The 20,460-nt window shown below is 40.3% G+C and overlaps 1 protein-coding gene across 3 annotated transcripts in view; it reads right to left on the bottom strand.

The window, feature by feature from the left end:
- IQCH (IQ motif containing H) overlaps positions 1–20,460 on the bottom strand; it is a 4,045,691-nt gene that overhangs the window by 2,547,757 nt on the left and 1,477,474 nt on the right. Inside the window, exon 1 of one of the 3 annotated variants that reach the window (XM_044077882.1) lies at positions 12,199–12,320. The exons of the other annotated variants lie outside the window; for them this stretch is intronic. Coding sequence (XP_043933817.1) covers positions 12,199–12,216 — 18 coding nt within the window. The 5' untranslated portion in view covers positions 12,217–12,320. Of the gene's footprint in view, positions 1–12,198; positions 12,321–20,460 lie in introns of those variants that run through there. 3 annotated transcript variants of the gene reach the window in all.

The following is a 20,460-nucleotide window of genomic DNA, read 5'->3' as shown; positions in this document are numbered from 1 at the left end:
GAGGTATCTCCCGGTTCCGAAGAAATGGGAAGAATTCCCGAAACAGGAGCCGAAGGCACCGACCCCGAGGACGGAACCGAATCGATCCGTGCCGAGGCCCCGAGAGGGAGAGTCGGAACGAAACATCGGTCCGACTCGGTCCCGGAACCAGGACAGATCTTCGGGCCCGAGACTCCGGTACCGGATCGGATGGAGTCGAGGTAAACGGTGCCGACCGAGAAAAAGACGGTTCTGGCACCGAGGGCTCCACAATCATCAGGTCAGCCTCTTCCGGCTCCGAAGACTGAACAGGTCTCGAAGGAGGAACAGATGGAGATAGTGGCAGGCCTTCAAGTCTCGACATCAACTGAGAGGAGACCGAAATTAGCTTGGACAGGGCCGTATGCTCCATAAGTTTCTGCACCACCCGGTCCACGTCGGTGTCGGAAAGGGCTCTCGAAGAACGAGTCGAAGGGATCGAAGACGGAGCCGACCTCAATAGAGTCGGTGGAGGGAGCTCCGTCACCGGTTCCAAGACTCGAGGCTCGGAAACTGCCAACAGTTGAATACTCGGCCCCGAAGTCTGTGGAACCGGTGATCCAACTAAACTCGAAGAGCTCGGAGCCGATGTCTTTGGCTCCGACGCCTTCGACCCCTTCGAAGACTTGGATGCCTGGTCTGAAGCATCCAAGGCCTCCTGGAAAGAGGGTTTCAGCAATCCTCTATCCATCAGTTTCCTGCGCCTATCTGTCATGACCCTCCCACTAAAAGAGTGACAAATAGAGCAGTCCTCTTGTAAGTGGAGAGGGCCAAGACAGTAGACACAGGAACTGTGGTTGTCTGTGACCGACATTTTTTGGCCACACTGACAACGCTTGAAGCCAGATTTTAATTTTTCTGACATGACAACAAGAAAAAATGACAGTCCAGTAATTAAAAGTCACTTCCAATGAGAAAAACACAGTCAAATCCGGTATATGTGTCAAATCCTGTAATAAGCACTACACAATATTTAGTCCAAGTTATTTAAGTAGGGGAGGTAGGCCCCGAAAAAAACTCTGTACCCTTTAGTTAAACTAAGTAACTAATCTAAGGAACCGAGATATCAAAGTCCACTCACACACCTACTCTAACTATTCATTGACTATAAGAAGAAATATTTTTTTGAAAATTTTAAACAGAAAGAACAATTCTTATCTGTAAAAGCCTCGAGCTAGTCCCCAGCGATGCGTATGCAGCAGCGGCAAACTAGATCTGAGGTAAAGGCAGAGGGGGATTGTGGGTATTGGATGTCCTCGAGCTTCTTCTCGATGCAGAGCTTGCAGTCGGCCGGCACGGAGCCGAGGATCGGCTCCGAACCCATGTGTAAGAACAAAGGCGAGATTGAACACTCTCACATCAAGGCAATAAAAAGACCTCATCATCCTATGCATACAGTCAAGGAGACTGCCAGCCTCATGCCAAATGTCACTGTTTTTTTCTGTCTTAGATGCAAACAGCTCATTTTGACAAGTAATGCTTGATCAAAAAATTTACACTACTGACTACATTCATTACTACATTTTGTAGATACAGATTCCTCAGGATGCCTTTTGAAATAAGTTCTGCCAGTGAAGTCTTTCAGCATGCAATGGAGCAGATTTTTTTCAGGCTACAAATGTGCAATAATAGTTGACGATTCACTGGTTGGAGGCTTGGTGAAGCAGCGCATGATATAAACCTCAGGAAAGTTCTGAACAGAGCATGTGAAGTGAACTTAAAGTTCAATTCACTGAAATACAAATTCAGACTACCAGAAGTCACTTATGTAGGTCATTTATTTACTAGTACAGGCTTACGACCAGATCCTTCCAAGCAAGCAGCCATTCTTGAGATGCCAGCTCCAGACAATGTCCAAGCACTACAGCATTTGCTTGGTATGGTTAACTACTTGGGCAAATTTATCCCTGACTTTATTGAGTTATCAGCACCTTTGAAAGAGCTGAGACACAAAAATGTTACATGGTCATGGCTAGAACAACACCAGAGAGCATTTGATAACCTCAAAAAGCAAACTGCCAATCCATCTACATTAAGATACTATGTTGTCCACATACCAGTACTTCTTTCCTGTGATGCTTCAAAGTGCAGTTATTCTCAAGATAGCAGACCTGTTGTCTATGCATCAAGAACTCTTACCCAAACTGAGATGCAATATGCTCAAATTGATAAGGAACTTTTTTCAACTGTGTTCGCATATTCGAAGTTCCATAATTATATTTATGGCTGAGCTGTCCAGATAGAAACTGACCATCAACCTCTAGTCACTATTTCAAAGAAGCCTATGCATTCTGCTCCAGCAAGACTACAAAGAATGATGCTCAAATTGCAAAGGTATAATTTCAAAATGGTCTGTACAGAAGATAAACTTTTTTATCTGGCTGATACCTTATCCACATCACCCAGAAATACCACAGAACAACTTGATGCAGAGAATTTTGACTTTGATGTCATAGAAGTGCATACTTTTTCTACCATGACACTTGATGAGCTAGGAGAGCATACAAAGACTGATACAATTTTGCAAAAGCTCAACCACTTCATCAATGTAGGAAGGCCGTCAAAGCAATCCTGTGTACCACCAGAAGTACAACCTTACTTTCCATACAGAGATGAGATGCTGATGGAAGATGGTATAATTTTCAAAGGTCCTAAAGTTATTGTTCCTACTTCTTTACAACTTAAATACATTCAGATTTTGCATCATGGCCACCCAGGTTCCAATTCAACCAAAAGAATGGTGAAAGGATTAATATTTTGGCCTTCTCTAGTGAAAGACATTGATAAAGTTCTTTCTTCTTGTTCAGTGTGCAACAGTACTAAGCCATATTTGCAAAAAAAGCCACTTCAGCTAAGCCAAATTCCTGAACTATCTTGGTCAGCAGTAGCAACTGACATCTTTGAGTGGAACAGTCAACATTACTTAGTGTTGGTAGACTTTTATTCAAACTGGTTTATTTGTGTGTAATAAATATGCTTGAAATAAACTCAAGAATGTTTGTCTTTTTTATCCTAACCAGACGAGCGACAGCAACTTAGTAGAAATTGATTCAACTGAGGGAGATGGTTCTCGGATCCAAGTTAGCATCAGAGCAGGGGTTGTCAGAGCAGAAATCACCAAGCACTCGAAGGAACCTTCAGATCCAACTCTCTTTTACTCCGAAGTACTTAATGGAGCAGTCAGTTTTGTCTTCTTTTGAGCTGGCTCCAATGATACCTTCAGAGCTGACAGAGAAGTCTTTTTAGGTTTATCAGAAATAGTTGAAGAAGCAGAAGAAGAGGATTTTGTAGACTCATGGCCTGAAGTGGCTTCAGAAAAAGGGCTTTTCAATAAACCCTTTAACTTTAGCTTGTTCTTCCTCTCTAATATGGCATGCTTATTGAAGCCATGGCAAATGCTGCAAGTGTAAAGGACCCAAGCAATACAGACACACACAGTGTGTGTATCACTTAATGGCATTTTCTTACCACACTCCTCACACTTTTTAAACCCTAAGGGTTTATGAGACATTTTTAGTTAAACACCAGCAAGAAAAAACATAAAACAATGCAGAACTAACACACTAAGCAATATAAGGAGATAGCTACAACTAGCAAACAACCCCCACAAAAACAATAATAGCACTTAGTACCTAAATTATAGAAAGGAAGCATATATATATATATATATATATATATATATGTTGTTCTTTTCGGCTTTTCCCGGTTAGGGGTCGCCACAGTGAAACTCCGGTCCGCTAATGATTGGCAGTAGATTTTTATGGTGCTGAGTTGCCAGCCCGACTCCCAATCTTCAGCGAAGATACGCCCATTCACGCATGTCTTTCGAACGCCACTCGACTGCGGGGAGGACATGCAAAACTCCACACAGAAGGCACTCCAGCTGAGAATTGAACAGGAGAACCTCTTACTGTGAGGCAACAACAGTACCGCTGCACCACCGCGGCTTACATATATATATATATATATATATATATATATATATATATATATATATATATATATATATATATATATATATATGTATATCATAAGAAGTTATTAGGCTATTTGCCCTGAGGCTCTTATAAGCCTAGCCAAGAGTTTAGCCCATGTTTAGACAAGTCAGCACCCAAAGCCCCTTTCCAGCAAGGTGGAATCCCAGGGGTGTATTTTCTGTTTCCCATTCAATTATACAGGTTACGTTTGAAAAGGGATAATGAGATACTCTGCTTGACGTGGAGTCTATTCCACAGATGGGAGAGTCACTGGGACACAAATTTGTCCTGCCAACAAGTCCTACTGATGTCACAGACCAGGTTGAGGTTGCGCGCACGGGTTACTCGAGTGGAGCTTGACTTGCAGGTATGCAGCAGTCCCATCAATGTGGGGTCTGAGATTGCTTTGTATGCCAGACAGAGGTCACTTCTGAGAAGTCTGTGTGAAACTAAGTAGAGGAACAGGGTTTTAGCCTGTGTAGGATAAATGTTTTAGGCCCTGGATTCTTCAGGTGAGGAACCTCTGTGGTCTCTCCAACTGCTGCATGTGCTTTACGAGGCACATGCCGAAGGGGGTGTTGTACTCAATAATTGGCCTTATAAGGGAAGAATACAGGGATGTTATGACCTCCTTGTCTGTGGATGAGATACCCTTACTTATGAGGTGGACCATATAGAAAGCTTTCAATACAATGAAAGCAACATGGTGGTCAAAAGTCAGGTTCCTATCAACCTGGGTGCCAAAACCCCTCACGACTGATTGCGTGCTTAGGACATTGTTATTAATGTGATAAGATGTGGGAATGTCACTCTCCCCAAAGGGGATGAGGATGCATTTTTTGGCATTCAGCTTGAGGCCATGTTTCTGGCACCAGTCATTTGTTTGGGTGAGACCCTTTGGGAGGACGTCCACATTACTTGGGGAAGTGATGACCATGCCCAGCTTGCAGTCATCTGCAAACATGGTCAGCCATAGCCCACTGGTTTTGGCCTGTACCTCAGAGAAGTATATCCCAAACAACAGAGGCCCCAAGACAGACCCCTAGGGTACGCCGCTCGTTACTGGTCTACTGCTTGAGGTGGCTTCCCCTATTTTGATTAAATGGGCTCTATCAGTAAGCCAGTTTGCTACCCATCTGAAAATATATGGGATGATGCCTAGTTGAAAGAGTTTATCTATTATGCCCGAATGGGGAATAATGTCGAAAGCATTGGCCAGGTCAAGGTAGGGGGTGTGCATCATCCTCCCTTCATCCATGGCTTTGGTGACTGTCTCAAAGAAGTCGACCAGATTTAACAGACATGATCTCCCCTTGACAAATTCAAACTGTATGGGGTTGAATGTTTGGCTGTTGCCAATGTCCCTGTTAATGAAGTCCATGATAATCCATTCCATGGCCTTGCAGATCAGGTAAGTTCGGCTGTTGGGTCTATAATTTCCCGGATCAGTGGACACCTCCACCTTTGTGTAAAGGGATTGCAGTGGCTGTCCTCCACTCGCCTGGGACAAAGCCAGTATTCAAGCTTTGGTTGAATGGGGTGCCTAATGGTGCTGCAAGTTCATGCCTGAGGTCATGTAGGATGCAGCCTGGGATCGTATTTTGTCCCTTGGAGGCTGTATCTTTTGCCTTTGAGAGGGCATTGATGACCTGTTCCCTAGAGATAAGGGGAGAGGGGCAGGTACTGGGGATGTCCGGATTTACTGATGGGGACAGAGGGGTGAAGTTTTCACTGAATCTGTCAGCCAGTAGGTTGGTTATATCTACAGCATTTGTGTATATGGTGTCCTTGACCACCATTCTGAACAGATCTGGGTGCTTCCTTTGAGATTGTGGGCATATGTGAAGGAGGCTTTATGATTGTCTGTAATAGATGTGGCCAATTTGGAGTCAAAGTTGGCTTTAAAGGATTCCACTAGTACTCCTATTTGCTTGTTCAGGCTAAGGAGAGATTGCTTCCAATTGGCACCTGCTCCTTCTTGGTCCTGGACAGCAATTTTTTTCCTTTTGTTATATATTTTATTTATTGCAGATGTTCACCAGACAAGTTTACTCTTCCTTGTGGAGGATGATTTTGTCCTGTCAGGTATTCCTGATTCTGTGCATCTATATAAGTGCTTGTACATTACTTTGGTGTAGATTTAGACATTGGTGCTAGTTCCATCAGAGGGGGGGGGGGGGCTGTTAATCTGTTTATACCATCCCTCTGGAGGTTGTAATCAGCTTTGGAGAAGTTTTTTTGTTTGACCCTAGCTAGATGGGGGTCAGGGGAGATACGGACTTTGAAAGTGACCGCTTTATGGTCAGATCTTACCAGGGAGGATGATACTGTAGGGGTGCTGCAGTGGCTACTCATGTTGGTTAATACCAAGTCCAAGATATTATCACCTCTTGTGGGGGTATTGACTGACTTGTGAGGGAGGGAGCATAGACTCTAGGTTCTTAATGTAACTGTATCTCTTACAAATTGTGTTCCTAGGTGGTAATAGTAGATGGTTGTCTGTGTACATGAGGCAGTTGCTACACTGTCTCAGGATGCCCATGTCAACCAGGCTGGCAGGAGAACCCGTAGGGAATTGTCCATCCATATTGGTCAGAATCTGAGGGAGAGAGGCCAGTGAGAGCTAAGGAGTAGGCCTAAAGCCCAAGTGCTTAAACAAAAACTAAGAGGCTTAAAATAACACAATTTAAACAGTCTAAAAACAAGCAGTAATAAATAAAGCAGAAAAGATGGAACTGAACACTTTAGAGAACAAGTAGCTGAAAAAACAAGATGAAGTAATAGAGTAGGAAACACAAATACTGTATAAGCAGCTGAAATTTTTTTTTTTTGTAGAGTGGGACGGGAGAAAGGAGGAACAGAAGATAATTCAAGGTTAAGAAACTAAGGGGATTGGCCTTCTCAAATGTTCCTTCTGTATTAAGTAGAAAGAGCTAATGAGACTGGACTGGGAGGAGTGTCCCAGATCACATTTACAGTAGGAGTGAGCAAATGCAAAGCCACCAAGTTTAAGAACAAGAAAACAATAGGAAGGGACTGTGGGAAATTATGCTATAGCTACTAGCTACACTATGTTACACAGAAAATACTACGAAAATGTTTATCACAACAGAAAAACAGCAGTGATACACTCAATGAAAGTTTTAAAGAGAAAAAGGTGCAAGGAGACTCTAGAGAATACTTTTAACTGCAAATACATCAGTTATATGACACACTCCTTGCCAGGATAATCAAAACAACAACAGATGCTTAACAAATGAAGATTTTCAATTAATACTTTTCACATAGTGAAAATTAACTAAAAAAGCTTTAGAAAAAGTGAGCCAGACATTTGCAGTATAACAGTGCAGATTACTTTATAACAATAAAATACAGTAAAAAGTAGGCAGCAGACAATAAAAAGTGCAATAAAAAGTGCAAAAATTAGCAAAAATAAGCAATAACTAGTAAAAATAAGCAAGAAAACAGGATACTTATTGTTATAGCTCACAGATCAGAGTTGTGGTCAGTGCCTCTCCTCCATTCAGCTCAGTGTGAAATAGCAGAAACCCTCACAAAGGTAGGTTTTAAGTACACACCTGAAACAACTTAAAAAAAAAGCTCAAAAGAACCAGTGAGGTGCTTACTCCAAGCCCTAGACCAGCCAGCCTTTAGCAACCAATGGCCAATCAACAAAACACTCTCCCTTAAGTGAAGAATGGCTTCTGCTAATATAAGATGGCCTGGAAAACATGCTCAAAACAAAGCAGCCACTGCAAACAAACAACTAGGCCCAGAGACATAAATCCTGAAAATGGACAATGCTACAGCTACTAGCTACACTATTTTAGGCAGAAAACACAACATAAATGTTTATCACAGCAGAAAAACAGCAGTAAGGCACTAAATGAAAGTTTTAAACAGAAAAAGGAGCAAGGAGACTCTAGAGAATGCTTTTAACTGTGAACAAATCAGTTATATGATACACGTCCTGGCAGGAAAATCAAAACAACAGATGCTTAACAAATGGATAACATTTCCGATTAATACCTTTCACACAGTGAAAATGAGCTAAAAAAGTTTTACAAAAAGTATATGTTGGAAAGATGCAAAATTGTCTCTCTCTTTTTTTTTTTTTTTGAAGAAAGAAGTCCTACTAAAATGGATGTTAGACTTACAGGAAGAAAGACGTCCTATGAAAAAAAAATGAATGTTAGATTTACAGGGGGGGGGGTGATGTTCTTTCTACTTGATAAAAATTCAGTAGAAAGAAAAGAAGGGTTACAAAAGGAATTATAAGAATAGTATGGTAAAGAAAATAGTAGTCAAAAGTATTTCAATATATGAATAATAGAAAAAAATTTGAAATTTAGCCTGGAGCTCAGTGAATGACCATGTCTTTCGAGAAGTGGCAAATGAGATCTGAGGTAATGGAGAGGTGCATTCTAAGAAGGGAAGGGTGCCTCAGAGCTTGGTTGAAGGTCCCAAGCTTCTGTATAAGGCCGAGACGGATCTGAGGGATTGGATCTGACCCATATGTGAGAATAAAGGCGAGACTGACAACATCAGATCTAATGGTTTCAGAGATGTGGATATTTGTTTAAACTGAAAAAGACATAACTTGAGTTTGTTAAAAAGATCAGGATTCAACCACTGGTAGTTAGAATGTATTCTTCCATAGCTCTACGGAAGGTATCAGCCATGTACTCAGTTCATTGATTTTAACAGTTATTGATTCAAGGTTGTTTTAAAACATTTTAAGGTTCAATTGTCTAAATCACAGTAAAATCAAGCTAGAGATGCCCACAGAATTCCAAATGACACATTTACATTTCATTCCACCATTAACATCACACAGAAATATAGGACTTAAAAGAAACAAGCAGTGATGCCCAAACTGTAAAAGAAGAGGAAAAAAGAAAAAATGCATGCAAGAAGTAAAATGGAGAGTCCACTTACTGCACAGGAAAAAACCTACTCTCATCTACCAAAATATCTGACTAAAATATTGTGCAATTCTAGAAATTAAGACTTCAGGACATCAGCACCTGAGATAAACAAGATATTTGACTTGGTAAAGATCTTCTTTGAAAGATCAAGGAACTTTGTTTAACTTTCTGGTAAAGGAAATGCTGAGAACTTAAATATATAAAAAAGTGCTAGATCTTGGTGCTTACAGCCAAACAGATATTCTACTACTCTGAGGTCTTCCATAGTCTATTGGACACAATGCATAGATAGAGGCATCTCAGGAGCATTTAGCAGATACTTTGAAGAATCTTAGGCAAAAATAATCTTATATCACTGAATAAGCCTACAGAACTTTTAGAAGTGGGGGCTGGTGACTTCCAAGTGTGGCTGGGGTTGGGGGGGCTACAGGAAGCAACTGAATGGATGGGGCTCTATCATGGCAGGTTAATGACTATTACCAGTGACTGAACAATAGATGAGATCAGCCGCTTTCATCCACAGACTGTCTTAATACTTGTACTCAATCATTATTGCCACTTCAAGAACTATATATACCTCATCCTTTAAACCTCAGTCCTTTAAAACACCCTAACTGGCCAAGACTTCATTAGAAAAAGTGTGGAGGAAGTAATTGAATTAAGTCACTAGGTCCCCAGAAGTCACAGGGTTATAGATGCTCTGATCATTTTTAATAGTCTTTTCATTCAATGATGGCCTGAACAAAATCCATAACTAAGAAAAGACGTTCAGTCTTATGTTTTTTTTCTTTCAAGAAAGACTAAGTGTAGTCTAAAGCTTAATGTTAAAAGCTAACAAGACAGTAGTTCCCAATGAAGTGAAATGACAAATGCTTGCAAGGAAATATAAATCCAATCTGGGAATAGTGCCTCCTTCCCTACCCCTCCAAAAGAGATAGTTACCTTCTGTTTACCCCTCTAATGTTAGATTGGGATTCCCTACTCCTCCAAAAGAGATAGTTACCTTCTTTGTACCACTCTAATGTTAGACTGGGATGAAAGTAAAATCACAAATGGCCACAAGCATACATTATACACTTGAAGGTAGACTGGAGAAGGAAACTAGATCACCTGGATAAAACGTACACATAGACCGGGAGTACATGCAGACTCCACAGACAAGGAATCACAGCCAGAAACTGAAATAGAGAACCAAGTCATGTGAGACAGCAATGCTATTCACTGTACCACTGTGCCAGTGATCAGTTGTTAAAACACACATCCTGCCTAGACTACCACAGCCCAATCATCAGCCCCATACCAAACAATTAAAGCCACGTTTATTGAGTGTGTATACCTTAAATGAAAGAATGTAATAAAATAAAAATAACAGTTGCACACAATAATTTAAAACACACACGCATGCACACCATCAATTATAGTCACTTGTATGACTGTGATTATAAACTCTGACTCTGATCAAATTAATGAATAAATACAAAAATAACTGCCACAGAGGAATGTGCCTTCTCAGCTCACTGTTGTCAAAATATAGTGTGCAACCATCCAACATATCCCTCAACCTCTTAGTTAAAAAAATCAAGGAGAAAGCTAAGAAAAACAATAGAGAACAAAGAACCAAAAATCAGGGACAGATATTGCCAGTAACTTAGAAAGTTGCTAGAACAACAAGCTTTGCATTACTGAAGGCTGCTGATTCTGAAACTCATGATTCTGCATTATTTACTAACTGCAATCATCTCTGATTTCCCAAAGGGAAAAAAAAACAAACATTACAAGGAGCAAACTGGAATATGAGGCAAAAATCTGCAAAATCAGAGACATTATTCTCACTGCTGCAGTAGCTTATGAGTGGAATACCATAGCTTATCCAACTTGGAAAGTGGAAGGATAAAGGTCCAGCAGCCCCTGGAGAATGATCCTAGCAAAGCCTGCTCAGGACCTGAAAAAGGAACCCAGTTTGTAGAGTTTTACACGTGTATTGACAGAGGACCAAGTTGCTGCCTCTACAGTGGTTCTAGAGTCTACCCATTTCCAGTATGCCACTATAAAAGTTATGGCTGTAGTGGATTGTGCCTTAACATGGACAGGAATGGATTTTCCATGGTGAAAAGTAACAAAACACGATAGCAGAAGGTAACCACATGGAAATATTTTGTTTCAACATGAGTTGACCTTTCTTAGCCCCAAAACAGAAAAATTGCTGATTAACTTTCCTGAAGAACTTTGTGAAAATAGTACCCAAGTTACCTATGCACATCCAGTGTGTGTAGAAGCCTTTTGTTTTTTGGATCTAGATAGAAAACAGGTATATTGATGGCCTGATTCAACGTGAACTTTGAAACAACACTGGTCATGAAAGAGGGGTTTGTGCATATAGCTACATTGATTTTATGAAAAAAAAAACAGACAGCGTTCTCCCTCAAAGAGAGCTTTCAACTCAGTTACATCTTTCTGCAGCTGTCAGAGCAATAACACCAGTTTTCCTAATGATAAACCTTAAGTCAGCCTGACAGGCAGATTTAAAGAATGACATTCAGTTTTCTCAAGCACAAAACTGAGATCCCAAGGAGAAGGAACATGTCTACAAGGAGGTCTCAGATGTCAAAATTTCTTTTAGAAACTGTTTGACTACAAAACGAGAAGAAAGAGTGGGATCCACGAGCAGAAATGCAAAATATCTGCAAGATGAATCTTTATAGAGGAATAAGAGCAGCCAGAGGATAGTAACTCACACAAATATATAAGCACCAGTGGTACAAATTTCTCTGTTGTGTCTCTGGTCACTGGCTAGGTACCAAAATGACAATATTTTCTATTTGCCAATAACAATATATGATTTTCTAGTAGCAGGCTTTCTTGCCTGTTTCAGCACCTGCTGCACATTCTCATGAAAGAGGTGCATAAAAGGTATCAAAATTAATTAATTCAGGCAATCATTTAAAGATGTTTGATATCAGGGTGTATCAAACTTCATTTGTCTTTGTGAATAGATCCAGTCTGTGAGGAAGCTTGTGGTAATTTCCCTGGCCAATTCCATAAAAAGGGAAAACCAGTTTTCCCCTGGTCTAGACAGAAATTACCAAAATGATTTTTGGAGAGTCTTTCTGAATCTTCAGGATTAGCATGGTAATCATTGGAAAGGGTGGAAATGCATATTGTAATATTCCTGACCAAGACAGTGAAAGAGCATCTGTTTTCCTAGCCTGCCTGCAAGGAGTCCTGGAACAAAATCTGTTTGGTCATCTGTTTTGAAAAGATAGAAACAGATCTACCTGAGGTGTTCGTCGCATCAGGATCAATCCCTGGAAGACCTCTTCATTGAGTTTCCTCTTGTGAGGATCTACCCAGGACCTGCTTAAGATGTCTGCTGCTGTGTTTTGCTTTGAAGCAGGGGCGGCTCGTGCTATCGGACTGCCGGACTGCAGCCCTCCCACCTAGAAAAAACAAAAGAAAAATCTTTAAAACTAAAAAACAAAAAAAAAAAAAAAAAAGCACAAGTCCTGACTCATCTGCGCATGCGCAGACACATTTGGAGACCTCAGACTGCCTTTATCAGCAGTCCGGATACACATAGGCAGGTACCCAGCAATCATTACTGCAAATACACCCAGGAATCAGTGCAATGACGACCGCACAGAAGAGGAGGTCCGGACTGCTTTGGCTGCAGGCAGACCCAATGACTGAGAGAGGTGAGCTGGCATCCAATGAGGACTGAGAGAGGTGAGCTGCTCTCGCGGGACATTCATTGCGTGGGCTCTGTCTGGATTGCTGCTTCAGGAGGTTTTGGTTTGTTCAGGTCGCTGGCTGGATGCTTCGTCCATGAAACAGTGGGACATACAGCAGGTAAGTGAAGGTTTGCTTCGTTCATTTGCTGCTTTAGGGTTCGTGCTGGCTAGATCCGTGAAACAGGATGCTTCTTCCATGAAACGGTGGGACATAGCAGGTAAGTGAAGGCTTTCTTCGTTGTGGTGTGTGTGTGTGTGTGTGTGTGTGTGTGTGTGTGTGTGTGTGTGTGTGTATGTGTGTGTATGTGTGTGTATGTGTGTGTGTGTGTGTGTGTGTGTGTGTGTGTGTGTGTGTGTGTGTGTGTGTGTGTGTGTGTGTGAGTAAAATGTCCCAGTTACTATATACTGGTGGCTAGAGAGAGAGCAAATGGTGGTGGATAGAGATACACAGGCTTGAACCCTGTACCTTGGATGCAGGTGGCAAGGACCTGAATTCCCTATCCACCACCATTTCTAAAAAAATTTGCAGATTTTTGCCTCATATTTGTTCTGTTCCTCATAAAATCTGTGGTTTCTGTATCTACATTTTTCCTTGCAAAGTCTGTAGTGTAGTGGTGCACTGGTAGCATTGCTGCCTAACAGCTACAGGTTCTCTGGTTTGATGCTTGGCTGGGTTGCCTTCTGTGTAGTGTCTGCATGTCCTCCCATCTTGCAAAGATGTGATTGGCATTTCTCTCTGCTCTGCTGAAAATTGTCTTTTGTTCCAAGTCAGACTAGTTTCCTGGTTAAATGTTTAGTTCCAAGTCAGACTAGTTTCCTGGTTAAATGTTTAAAAAATAACAGGCATTTGAATTTCAGACTTCATATTCTTCAGAAAGTACATGGTAACACAAAATTGTTCCCGCAGTTGTCTAAGTTTATAACATGGATATTTGAAATTTGTCCCTATTTTTGGGACTGTATTCCCCCATTATTGGCTTTGTCCAGGTATTTTGTGCTAAGGTTGAGAGTTATCTATGGTGAGAACTGTATTCATTGAATGTTTGGGGGCTGTATTCCCCCCATTACTGGCTTTGTCCACATGTTTTTTGCTAAGAGGTTGAGAGCTATAGTGAGAACTGAATTCACTGAATATGTTTGGGGGCTGTATTCCCCCCATTACTGGCTTTGTCCAGGTATTTTGTGCTAAGGTTGAGAGTGATCTATGGTGAGAACTGTATTCATTGAATGTTTGGGGGCTGTATTCCCCCCCATTACTGGCTTTGTCCACATGTTTTTTGCTAAGAGGTTGAGAGCTATAGTGAGAACTAAATTCACTGAATATGTTTGGTGGCTGTATCCCCCCCATTATTGGCTTTGTTCAGGTATTTTATGCCAAGAGGTTGACAGCTATGCTGAGAACTGAATTCACTAAATGGTAGCCATTTAGGTTTGTCTTCTTCTCTTTTACAAAACAGCTGATTTGGCATAGTGGTATGTTTCTCTGACTGTTTTGCACAGGGTCCCCTGGGTTAAAGACGTGGCAGTGAAATGTATGGTGGTAACACAGCATTTTATTCAAGCAACTTTCCAACATTATACAAGCAATGTTTAAAATGTGTCCCTGGTTTCTGGGCTTTTGTCCCCCCCCCCCAATAAATTTCAGCTTTTTCCAGATTTCTTGTGCTGCAAAGTTCAGAGATACTACTCATGTCGAGTAGATTTTACAAGGAGCTGAGAGCTGCAGGGGAACAAAACTTTAGTGCTGCTTATTCTGAGTCTGCTTGCATTAATAGCACAACAGGTAGTGTACTTCCTTTTGATGCAGAAGGCTGTGGGTTCTACTCCCACAGTAGATAAATGCATTGCTGATACTGTACTGTGTTGTGTTGTGTTGTGTTGTGTTGTGTTGTGTTGTAAAGTGGGTGGATGCTGCAGTCCTTTTTGGCAAAGATACCTAGAGTAGTAACTATGAACCTGAACCTGTTATCAGTTTGCCATACAGTCCCTATTACGATATTACTAGCTTATTTTTTTTTTTTAATGCATGCAACATAGGCAATTTATTCCTCAAGGACAACAGGCACTTTATTTGTAGATGAATAAACAGTGACATATAAAGTTGTTTGCTAGCAGCAACCTCTTCATTGTTACAGATTTCTTTAATGTGGAATTATTTAGATGACTTTTACTACTTCAGAGATTGTGCATATTTACTGATACTGGTGGAATGTAGAAGGTTGAGTAGACTTTTATGATGGAAATGTTCTGAATTGGGTAGTTTTGTATTGGTGCATGCATTTTGTTTCATTGTTTACTGGAAAAATGTTCAAAACAATACATTTAAAATGCTGTCTAACAACTGTATTGTACAAGGAATATAATTTAGTAGAATCGGGAAGGTGTATCAAAGAGCACATGTATGATTCATGTGCAAGGGGCCTATGATTTGAAACAGCCCAAAGTTAATCTTTATCTGCCACTGGCAAAATGTATTTTCTTTGAATGTGAGTTTCAAGGGCAGAGAAGTTTTTAATGCTAAGCCTGTTTTCATTGTGAGACTGCATTGCTTTGTTTAGCAGATGTCTTAGTGTTTGTGCTGTAAAATGCAAAATAAACCTTTCAAATGAAATCCAAATCATCATAGAAGTAAAGCAGTATGCACATTAGTGTTTATGGTAAATGGAGTGAAATAGCCAAGTAATGGATCATTGGAATGGCTGCAGGGGGGAGGGCTCCATTCGACCATGATTTTGTGAGGGGGAAGGGCGGCAAACTCAGACAGCCCCAGCTGAAGTATACCTCCCAACTGTCCAGATTTTCACAGAATGAATAGATTTTTGCTTCTTATTTTTGGTTTGTTCCTCATAATATTTGTGGTTTTCTGGAAAATCATTTAGGGATTAAGTCACTAAATAATGACACACTGAGTTTCAGACTTCATAACCTTCAGAAAAATGCATGCTAAAGTAAGACCTGTTATTCTATCAACTGTCTCAGTTTATACAAGAGCAATTTTTAGTACTGTTTATATGTTCCCCCAATATATTTGGCCTTGTCCAGATTTATTGCATTAACAGGTTGACAGGTACATTCAAATAAATTGCTTTATAGAATTAGGCATAGCCAAACTTCTCAACTGTCCCCGAATTTGGCTCAAAATGTTGCTCTTCCCCTAATAATCCCTCTGCAAAATAGCAATTTTGGAAGAAAACATGGAGGGTTTACAATTAAGAAATAACTGTAATAATCAGAGTTATAGATACTTTTATTTCAGAAATGCATGTGGATTCTTTTATTTTGTCAGCTGCTCAAGTTAGCAGTACTATTATTTAAAAAGTGTCCCTTCTTTGACAGGTTCCCAGCTGTATTGTGTGGCTATTTTATATTTTTGCATCACATTTTTGGTCCATTTTTCATAAAATTGTTTTTTTGGCAAATTAGTGGTAAATCATTAAAGACTGAACTTAGAAAATAATGACAGACATTTGAGTTTCAGATTTCATATCCTTCAGAAAATTCATACTAATGCAAGACCTACTATTCTATTATCTTTCTAAGTTTATAAGAGCAATATTTAAGAATTGTCCTTATTTTTGGGCCTTTGTCCCACTTCTATGTATGGCTTTGCTCTGAGGGTGAGACATTTCAAATTGTGACCTACTTGTTGCACCCCACTCCCCCATGTAGTGACTCTGGATGTGTCCAAGCAAGGCAAGGAGCAGTTATGCAGTGTAAATGTGCAGGGTATCCCCCATCCAAGGTAGACACAAGTACTACCGTGGCTTTTCATCTGTTCTTGATTTTGCAGAATGGTCTGGTTTCTGTCATATTTTTATACTGTTGATTTATGCTTATTACTCAAAGTGCCTGTTGCTCTGTGTTTTAAGTAGCAATGCTTTAATGACCATCAGGTATGCCTGTCTGAGATCATAACATGCAAGTAAGCTTTAATAAGCATACTGTTAAAGAATTGCCAACATTGAAGCCTTTCTGTTGTTGCCATGCAGAGAATACTTAACTAGATAATGTATAAGCGTTGAGTACTGAAATGCATATGACAGTATTTGTAATAAAGGACAGGATTACATTGTTTTAAGAAGCTCATTACACTTGTTGGAGACTTCCAGTGATCTCTGAGGGCTTTACTCATAAACTAAACAGAATGCCATTTATGTGTGGTCCATAACCTGTACAGTAATCCTTTAAGCAATGTATCTTGAGCTTGTTTGCTTTTCATTTTTCACTTTGATCATGTTTTCCCCATGAAACAAGTAGATAGTTGTCAGGCAGCAGGTCTTTTTTGGATAAGAAACATTTTTACAAGTGGGGGCATCACAGAGATTGCTACTTTCAGCATGTTACTTGGTACTTTAATAAAGCTGAATATAAATTATAATTAGAACTGCAGTGCAAGGAGAAGCGGTTTGAGTTGAGTGCTGCTTGTTTTTCTTATACTTTATTTTGACTGGCGTTCCAGTAATGTATTTAAAAAGTAATTTATTTTTTCATGCCTCACAACCTTTTTGTTTCCATCTAGATATTAAGTAAGCTGTCAAGCAGCCAATGAATTGAAATATTTTTATGCTTTTACACTTAATTTGTCTTGATTGGGCTCTCATAATGAGGGTTTGGCACCCAGGGCAGCATATTAAATTAAAGTTTAGTTTTTGTGGTTTTGAGTATAGCTCCTCCCCTTTCTAGTTGTTCGCACCCCTTCCCATTGACCTCACCCATTCGGCTATCTCCTGCAGCCCCCCTTTGATTTGAAGTCACCAGTCGCCACTGCTTTGAAGGTATGAAAGATGTCTGAACAGTTAAGAAGTACTGAAGAGCTAACTCCCAAGCAATCACTGCCAGCCAGCAGAGAGGGTATGGCATGGTGTCCCCCTATTTACGTACCATATCACTGAGGTGTTGCCTGTAACAATCTGGAGAGGGTCCATAGATGATGTACAGACTTCATTGCATGAATCAAAGCCCTTTTCAATTTGTTCTGCAGGAACATCCTCTACAACTCCTGCTTATAACATGAATTGAAGCACTTGGGAAAACAACTCTGTTTGACTGGACGGTGGGGTAGATTCCCCTGAAAGGAGGGGGATTTTCTATCCATTGACACCTGTAACCCTCCTGGATCACAAAACCCATTTGTACAAGATAAACTACTGGCAAAAGGGAGCACACACTGAGGGTCAGATTCTCTAAAAGAGAAAGAGATGCAGGAGCAGGATGGGAGAGAAGGTGACCGTGTTTCTGGCATAGTCATTTTAAGGAGGGCACCGAATACATTTTAGGATAAACTCCGTTTTGGGGACTATTATTTGTCCCTTCCTGCCATCTCTTCTTAGGTGTCTGTCAACAGGAGGCACTGCTTGTTTGCTTTGTCTTTTAAAGGGAGCAGATGATACAAACCTACAAACACCCTGCACTGATTTATCCCTTGCAACTTATTCCTTGAGGACCTGTGTATCAGAAGGCCCAAATAAAACCTCCCTGTCCAGGGAGAAATTAAACATTTCTGAACATAAATCATCTGAAAACATTTGCTTGCATACCCAAACAAAGCTTTTCAAGACTTTAGCTGAAGCAGAAGCCCTAGATATAATGTCAGCACAAATCACACATGCTTTTTAAGGCATGTTTAGAAACTTGAGACAGGTTACAAACAATACAATTCAAGTAAGACCTACCTTCTGGAGACTGGGAAGCAGAAAACTCTTTCAAATGATTGGCACACACCAGCATACACTTCCATATGCTGCCCTGGTAGTCAAGACTTCTAAAGCTAAATTAGAGGAAAATGAGTCTCTTATCCAGTATGTCCAGCAGCATGCCCTCTTTATCCCCAGGAACTAGGTTGGGGGGGGGGGGGGGTAAGGAGCTTGTTTGCAGCAGTAACAGTATCAGAAATTGCTGTCAGATCTTCTCTAAGATGAAATAAAAAGAGACATGTATCAGACTGAGAGACATCATACAATGTATTTGCCTTTTTAAGTACTGATGGCTGCAAATCAAGGGCACTGCAGACAGCACTAAGAGTATCCTCCAAAGCTGTCAGAAAGTGAGGAATAAGTGCAGTATGTGGGTCTACTTGTTCTAATAAATCATAGTATCTGTCCAATTCAGAGGCAACATCCAAACTGTTTCCATGAAAACACATCCTTTAGTCTAGAGACAGTTTCAGTAAAGGAGAAAACCTCCATATGTATAGTTTTAGGCTCATTGTTGAAAGTCTCGGACTATGAAACACGTAGGTGAAGTAACCCTGTCTCTGCCCACATCAGAATCATCTGAAATAACATCCTCATCATTGGGAATGCAGAAATAAGGGATAGACGAAAGTACTTGGTACACAGTATTGACAGTCTGCAACACTCTCCAATATAAGGTAAGAACATAATTTTTACACACAAACCATCTTTCTGTTATCACAATGATTAATTTTTTGTTTCTCTTTCCAACGAAAATCTGTGGAGGAAGACTGAGATGGGGAAGGTATATCATCCTGAGCAAGGTTCCCAGCCACCCTGAGAAGACCCTCTTAGGGTGTCTCCAGCACCTAAAATGGATAGTTCTCCCATGTCCACATCGGACAAAGGAACAGCCCCCCAGTCCATAGTGGATGGCAAGGCTACACCAGAGGAATTCAAGAGAACCAGTAAGTGATCTGAGGAACCAACAATGGCCACTACAGAGTCATTGACCATCGGATGAGGCACTGACTGAGGCCACTATGAAGGCAAGACCTTGTGTTTTAACTGTTTTTTTCTTTTTAGGTATGTTGGAAGAAGGAATAGCAGAACTGATGATAAGCTACAATAGAAAAGTCTGCAGAAGGTAAGTTATCACTTAGTGCACAAAAGCAGTACACAACCCTTCAGAAAATACCAATTCTACTACACAAAAGTTACACAAGCAGCATATAACAAATCCCTGTAAAAAAAAAAAAAAAAAAACAAACAAGATATTTCCCCTGAAGTGAACTGCCCAATAAAAAATGAAACAAGTAAGTTGTCATGATGTGCACATAAGTATTCACACAATACACAGTCTGTGCTCTTAAAATACACTTTATGACTGAAATAAACACAACATTTGCTTAAAACACAGTTAAATAAGCCCCCAAATCTTACATTAGCAGATAATACTTAGAAAGCAATTCCTAGAGCTAGAATATCAGTATTCAAGTAATGGCTATTTATTTATGTATTTATCTATCTATCTATCTTTGTTTACTGGGGAAGTAAATCTAGGATAAAACCCTGTCTCAGTGGAGGCCTAAGTAGCAAAGAACCACATTTAACTTCAGTTTTGAAATATATATAAAATACAAGTACATGATCAGAAGGAATACAAAATACAGGTAAGTGTACATACATGAGAGAAAAGCTTTACAAAAGCTTACAAAAAATAATTTAGAAACAGAGCATGCACATAGCTTACACAGGTATATACAGTGTTGAACATTCATTAGACATAACACAGGCCTGTGTATAGTAAACCAAGATGGGTCTATATTAGACAGTCGAAGTTCCGTAACTCTGAACACCTAATGGTCAAACCATTATGTTTGAAGTTACAGAACTTCGAGTATCTAAAAAAAAATAACTACAGAAAGCACAAAACAAAAACTTGTTTTAAGCAGGGGGCAGGTCCCCTAAACCCCCCGCTACTTAAATATACCAACTCCAAGATTGCACCACATTGAAGTGAATGGAAAGCTCCGCTTATGGAGATTTCCATTCAAACGCTCAAACTTTTACAAATTTGAATGTATGGTCTCGACTATATGTGGTTCGAACTTGTAAATGTTCGGCTGCTTGATAG

The sequence above is a fragment of the Protopterus annectens genome, chromosome 7.part0 (assembly GCF_019279795.1).
Source record: "Protopterus annectens isolate FY-2018-M chromosome 7.part0, PAN1.0, whole genome shotgun sequence".
NCBI lineage: Eukaryota > Metazoa > Chordata > Ceratodontiformes > Protopteridae > Protopterus > Protopterus annectens.
Note: the sequence above shows the minus strand (reverse complement) of the source record. Positions and strands in the feature narration are given on the sequence as shown.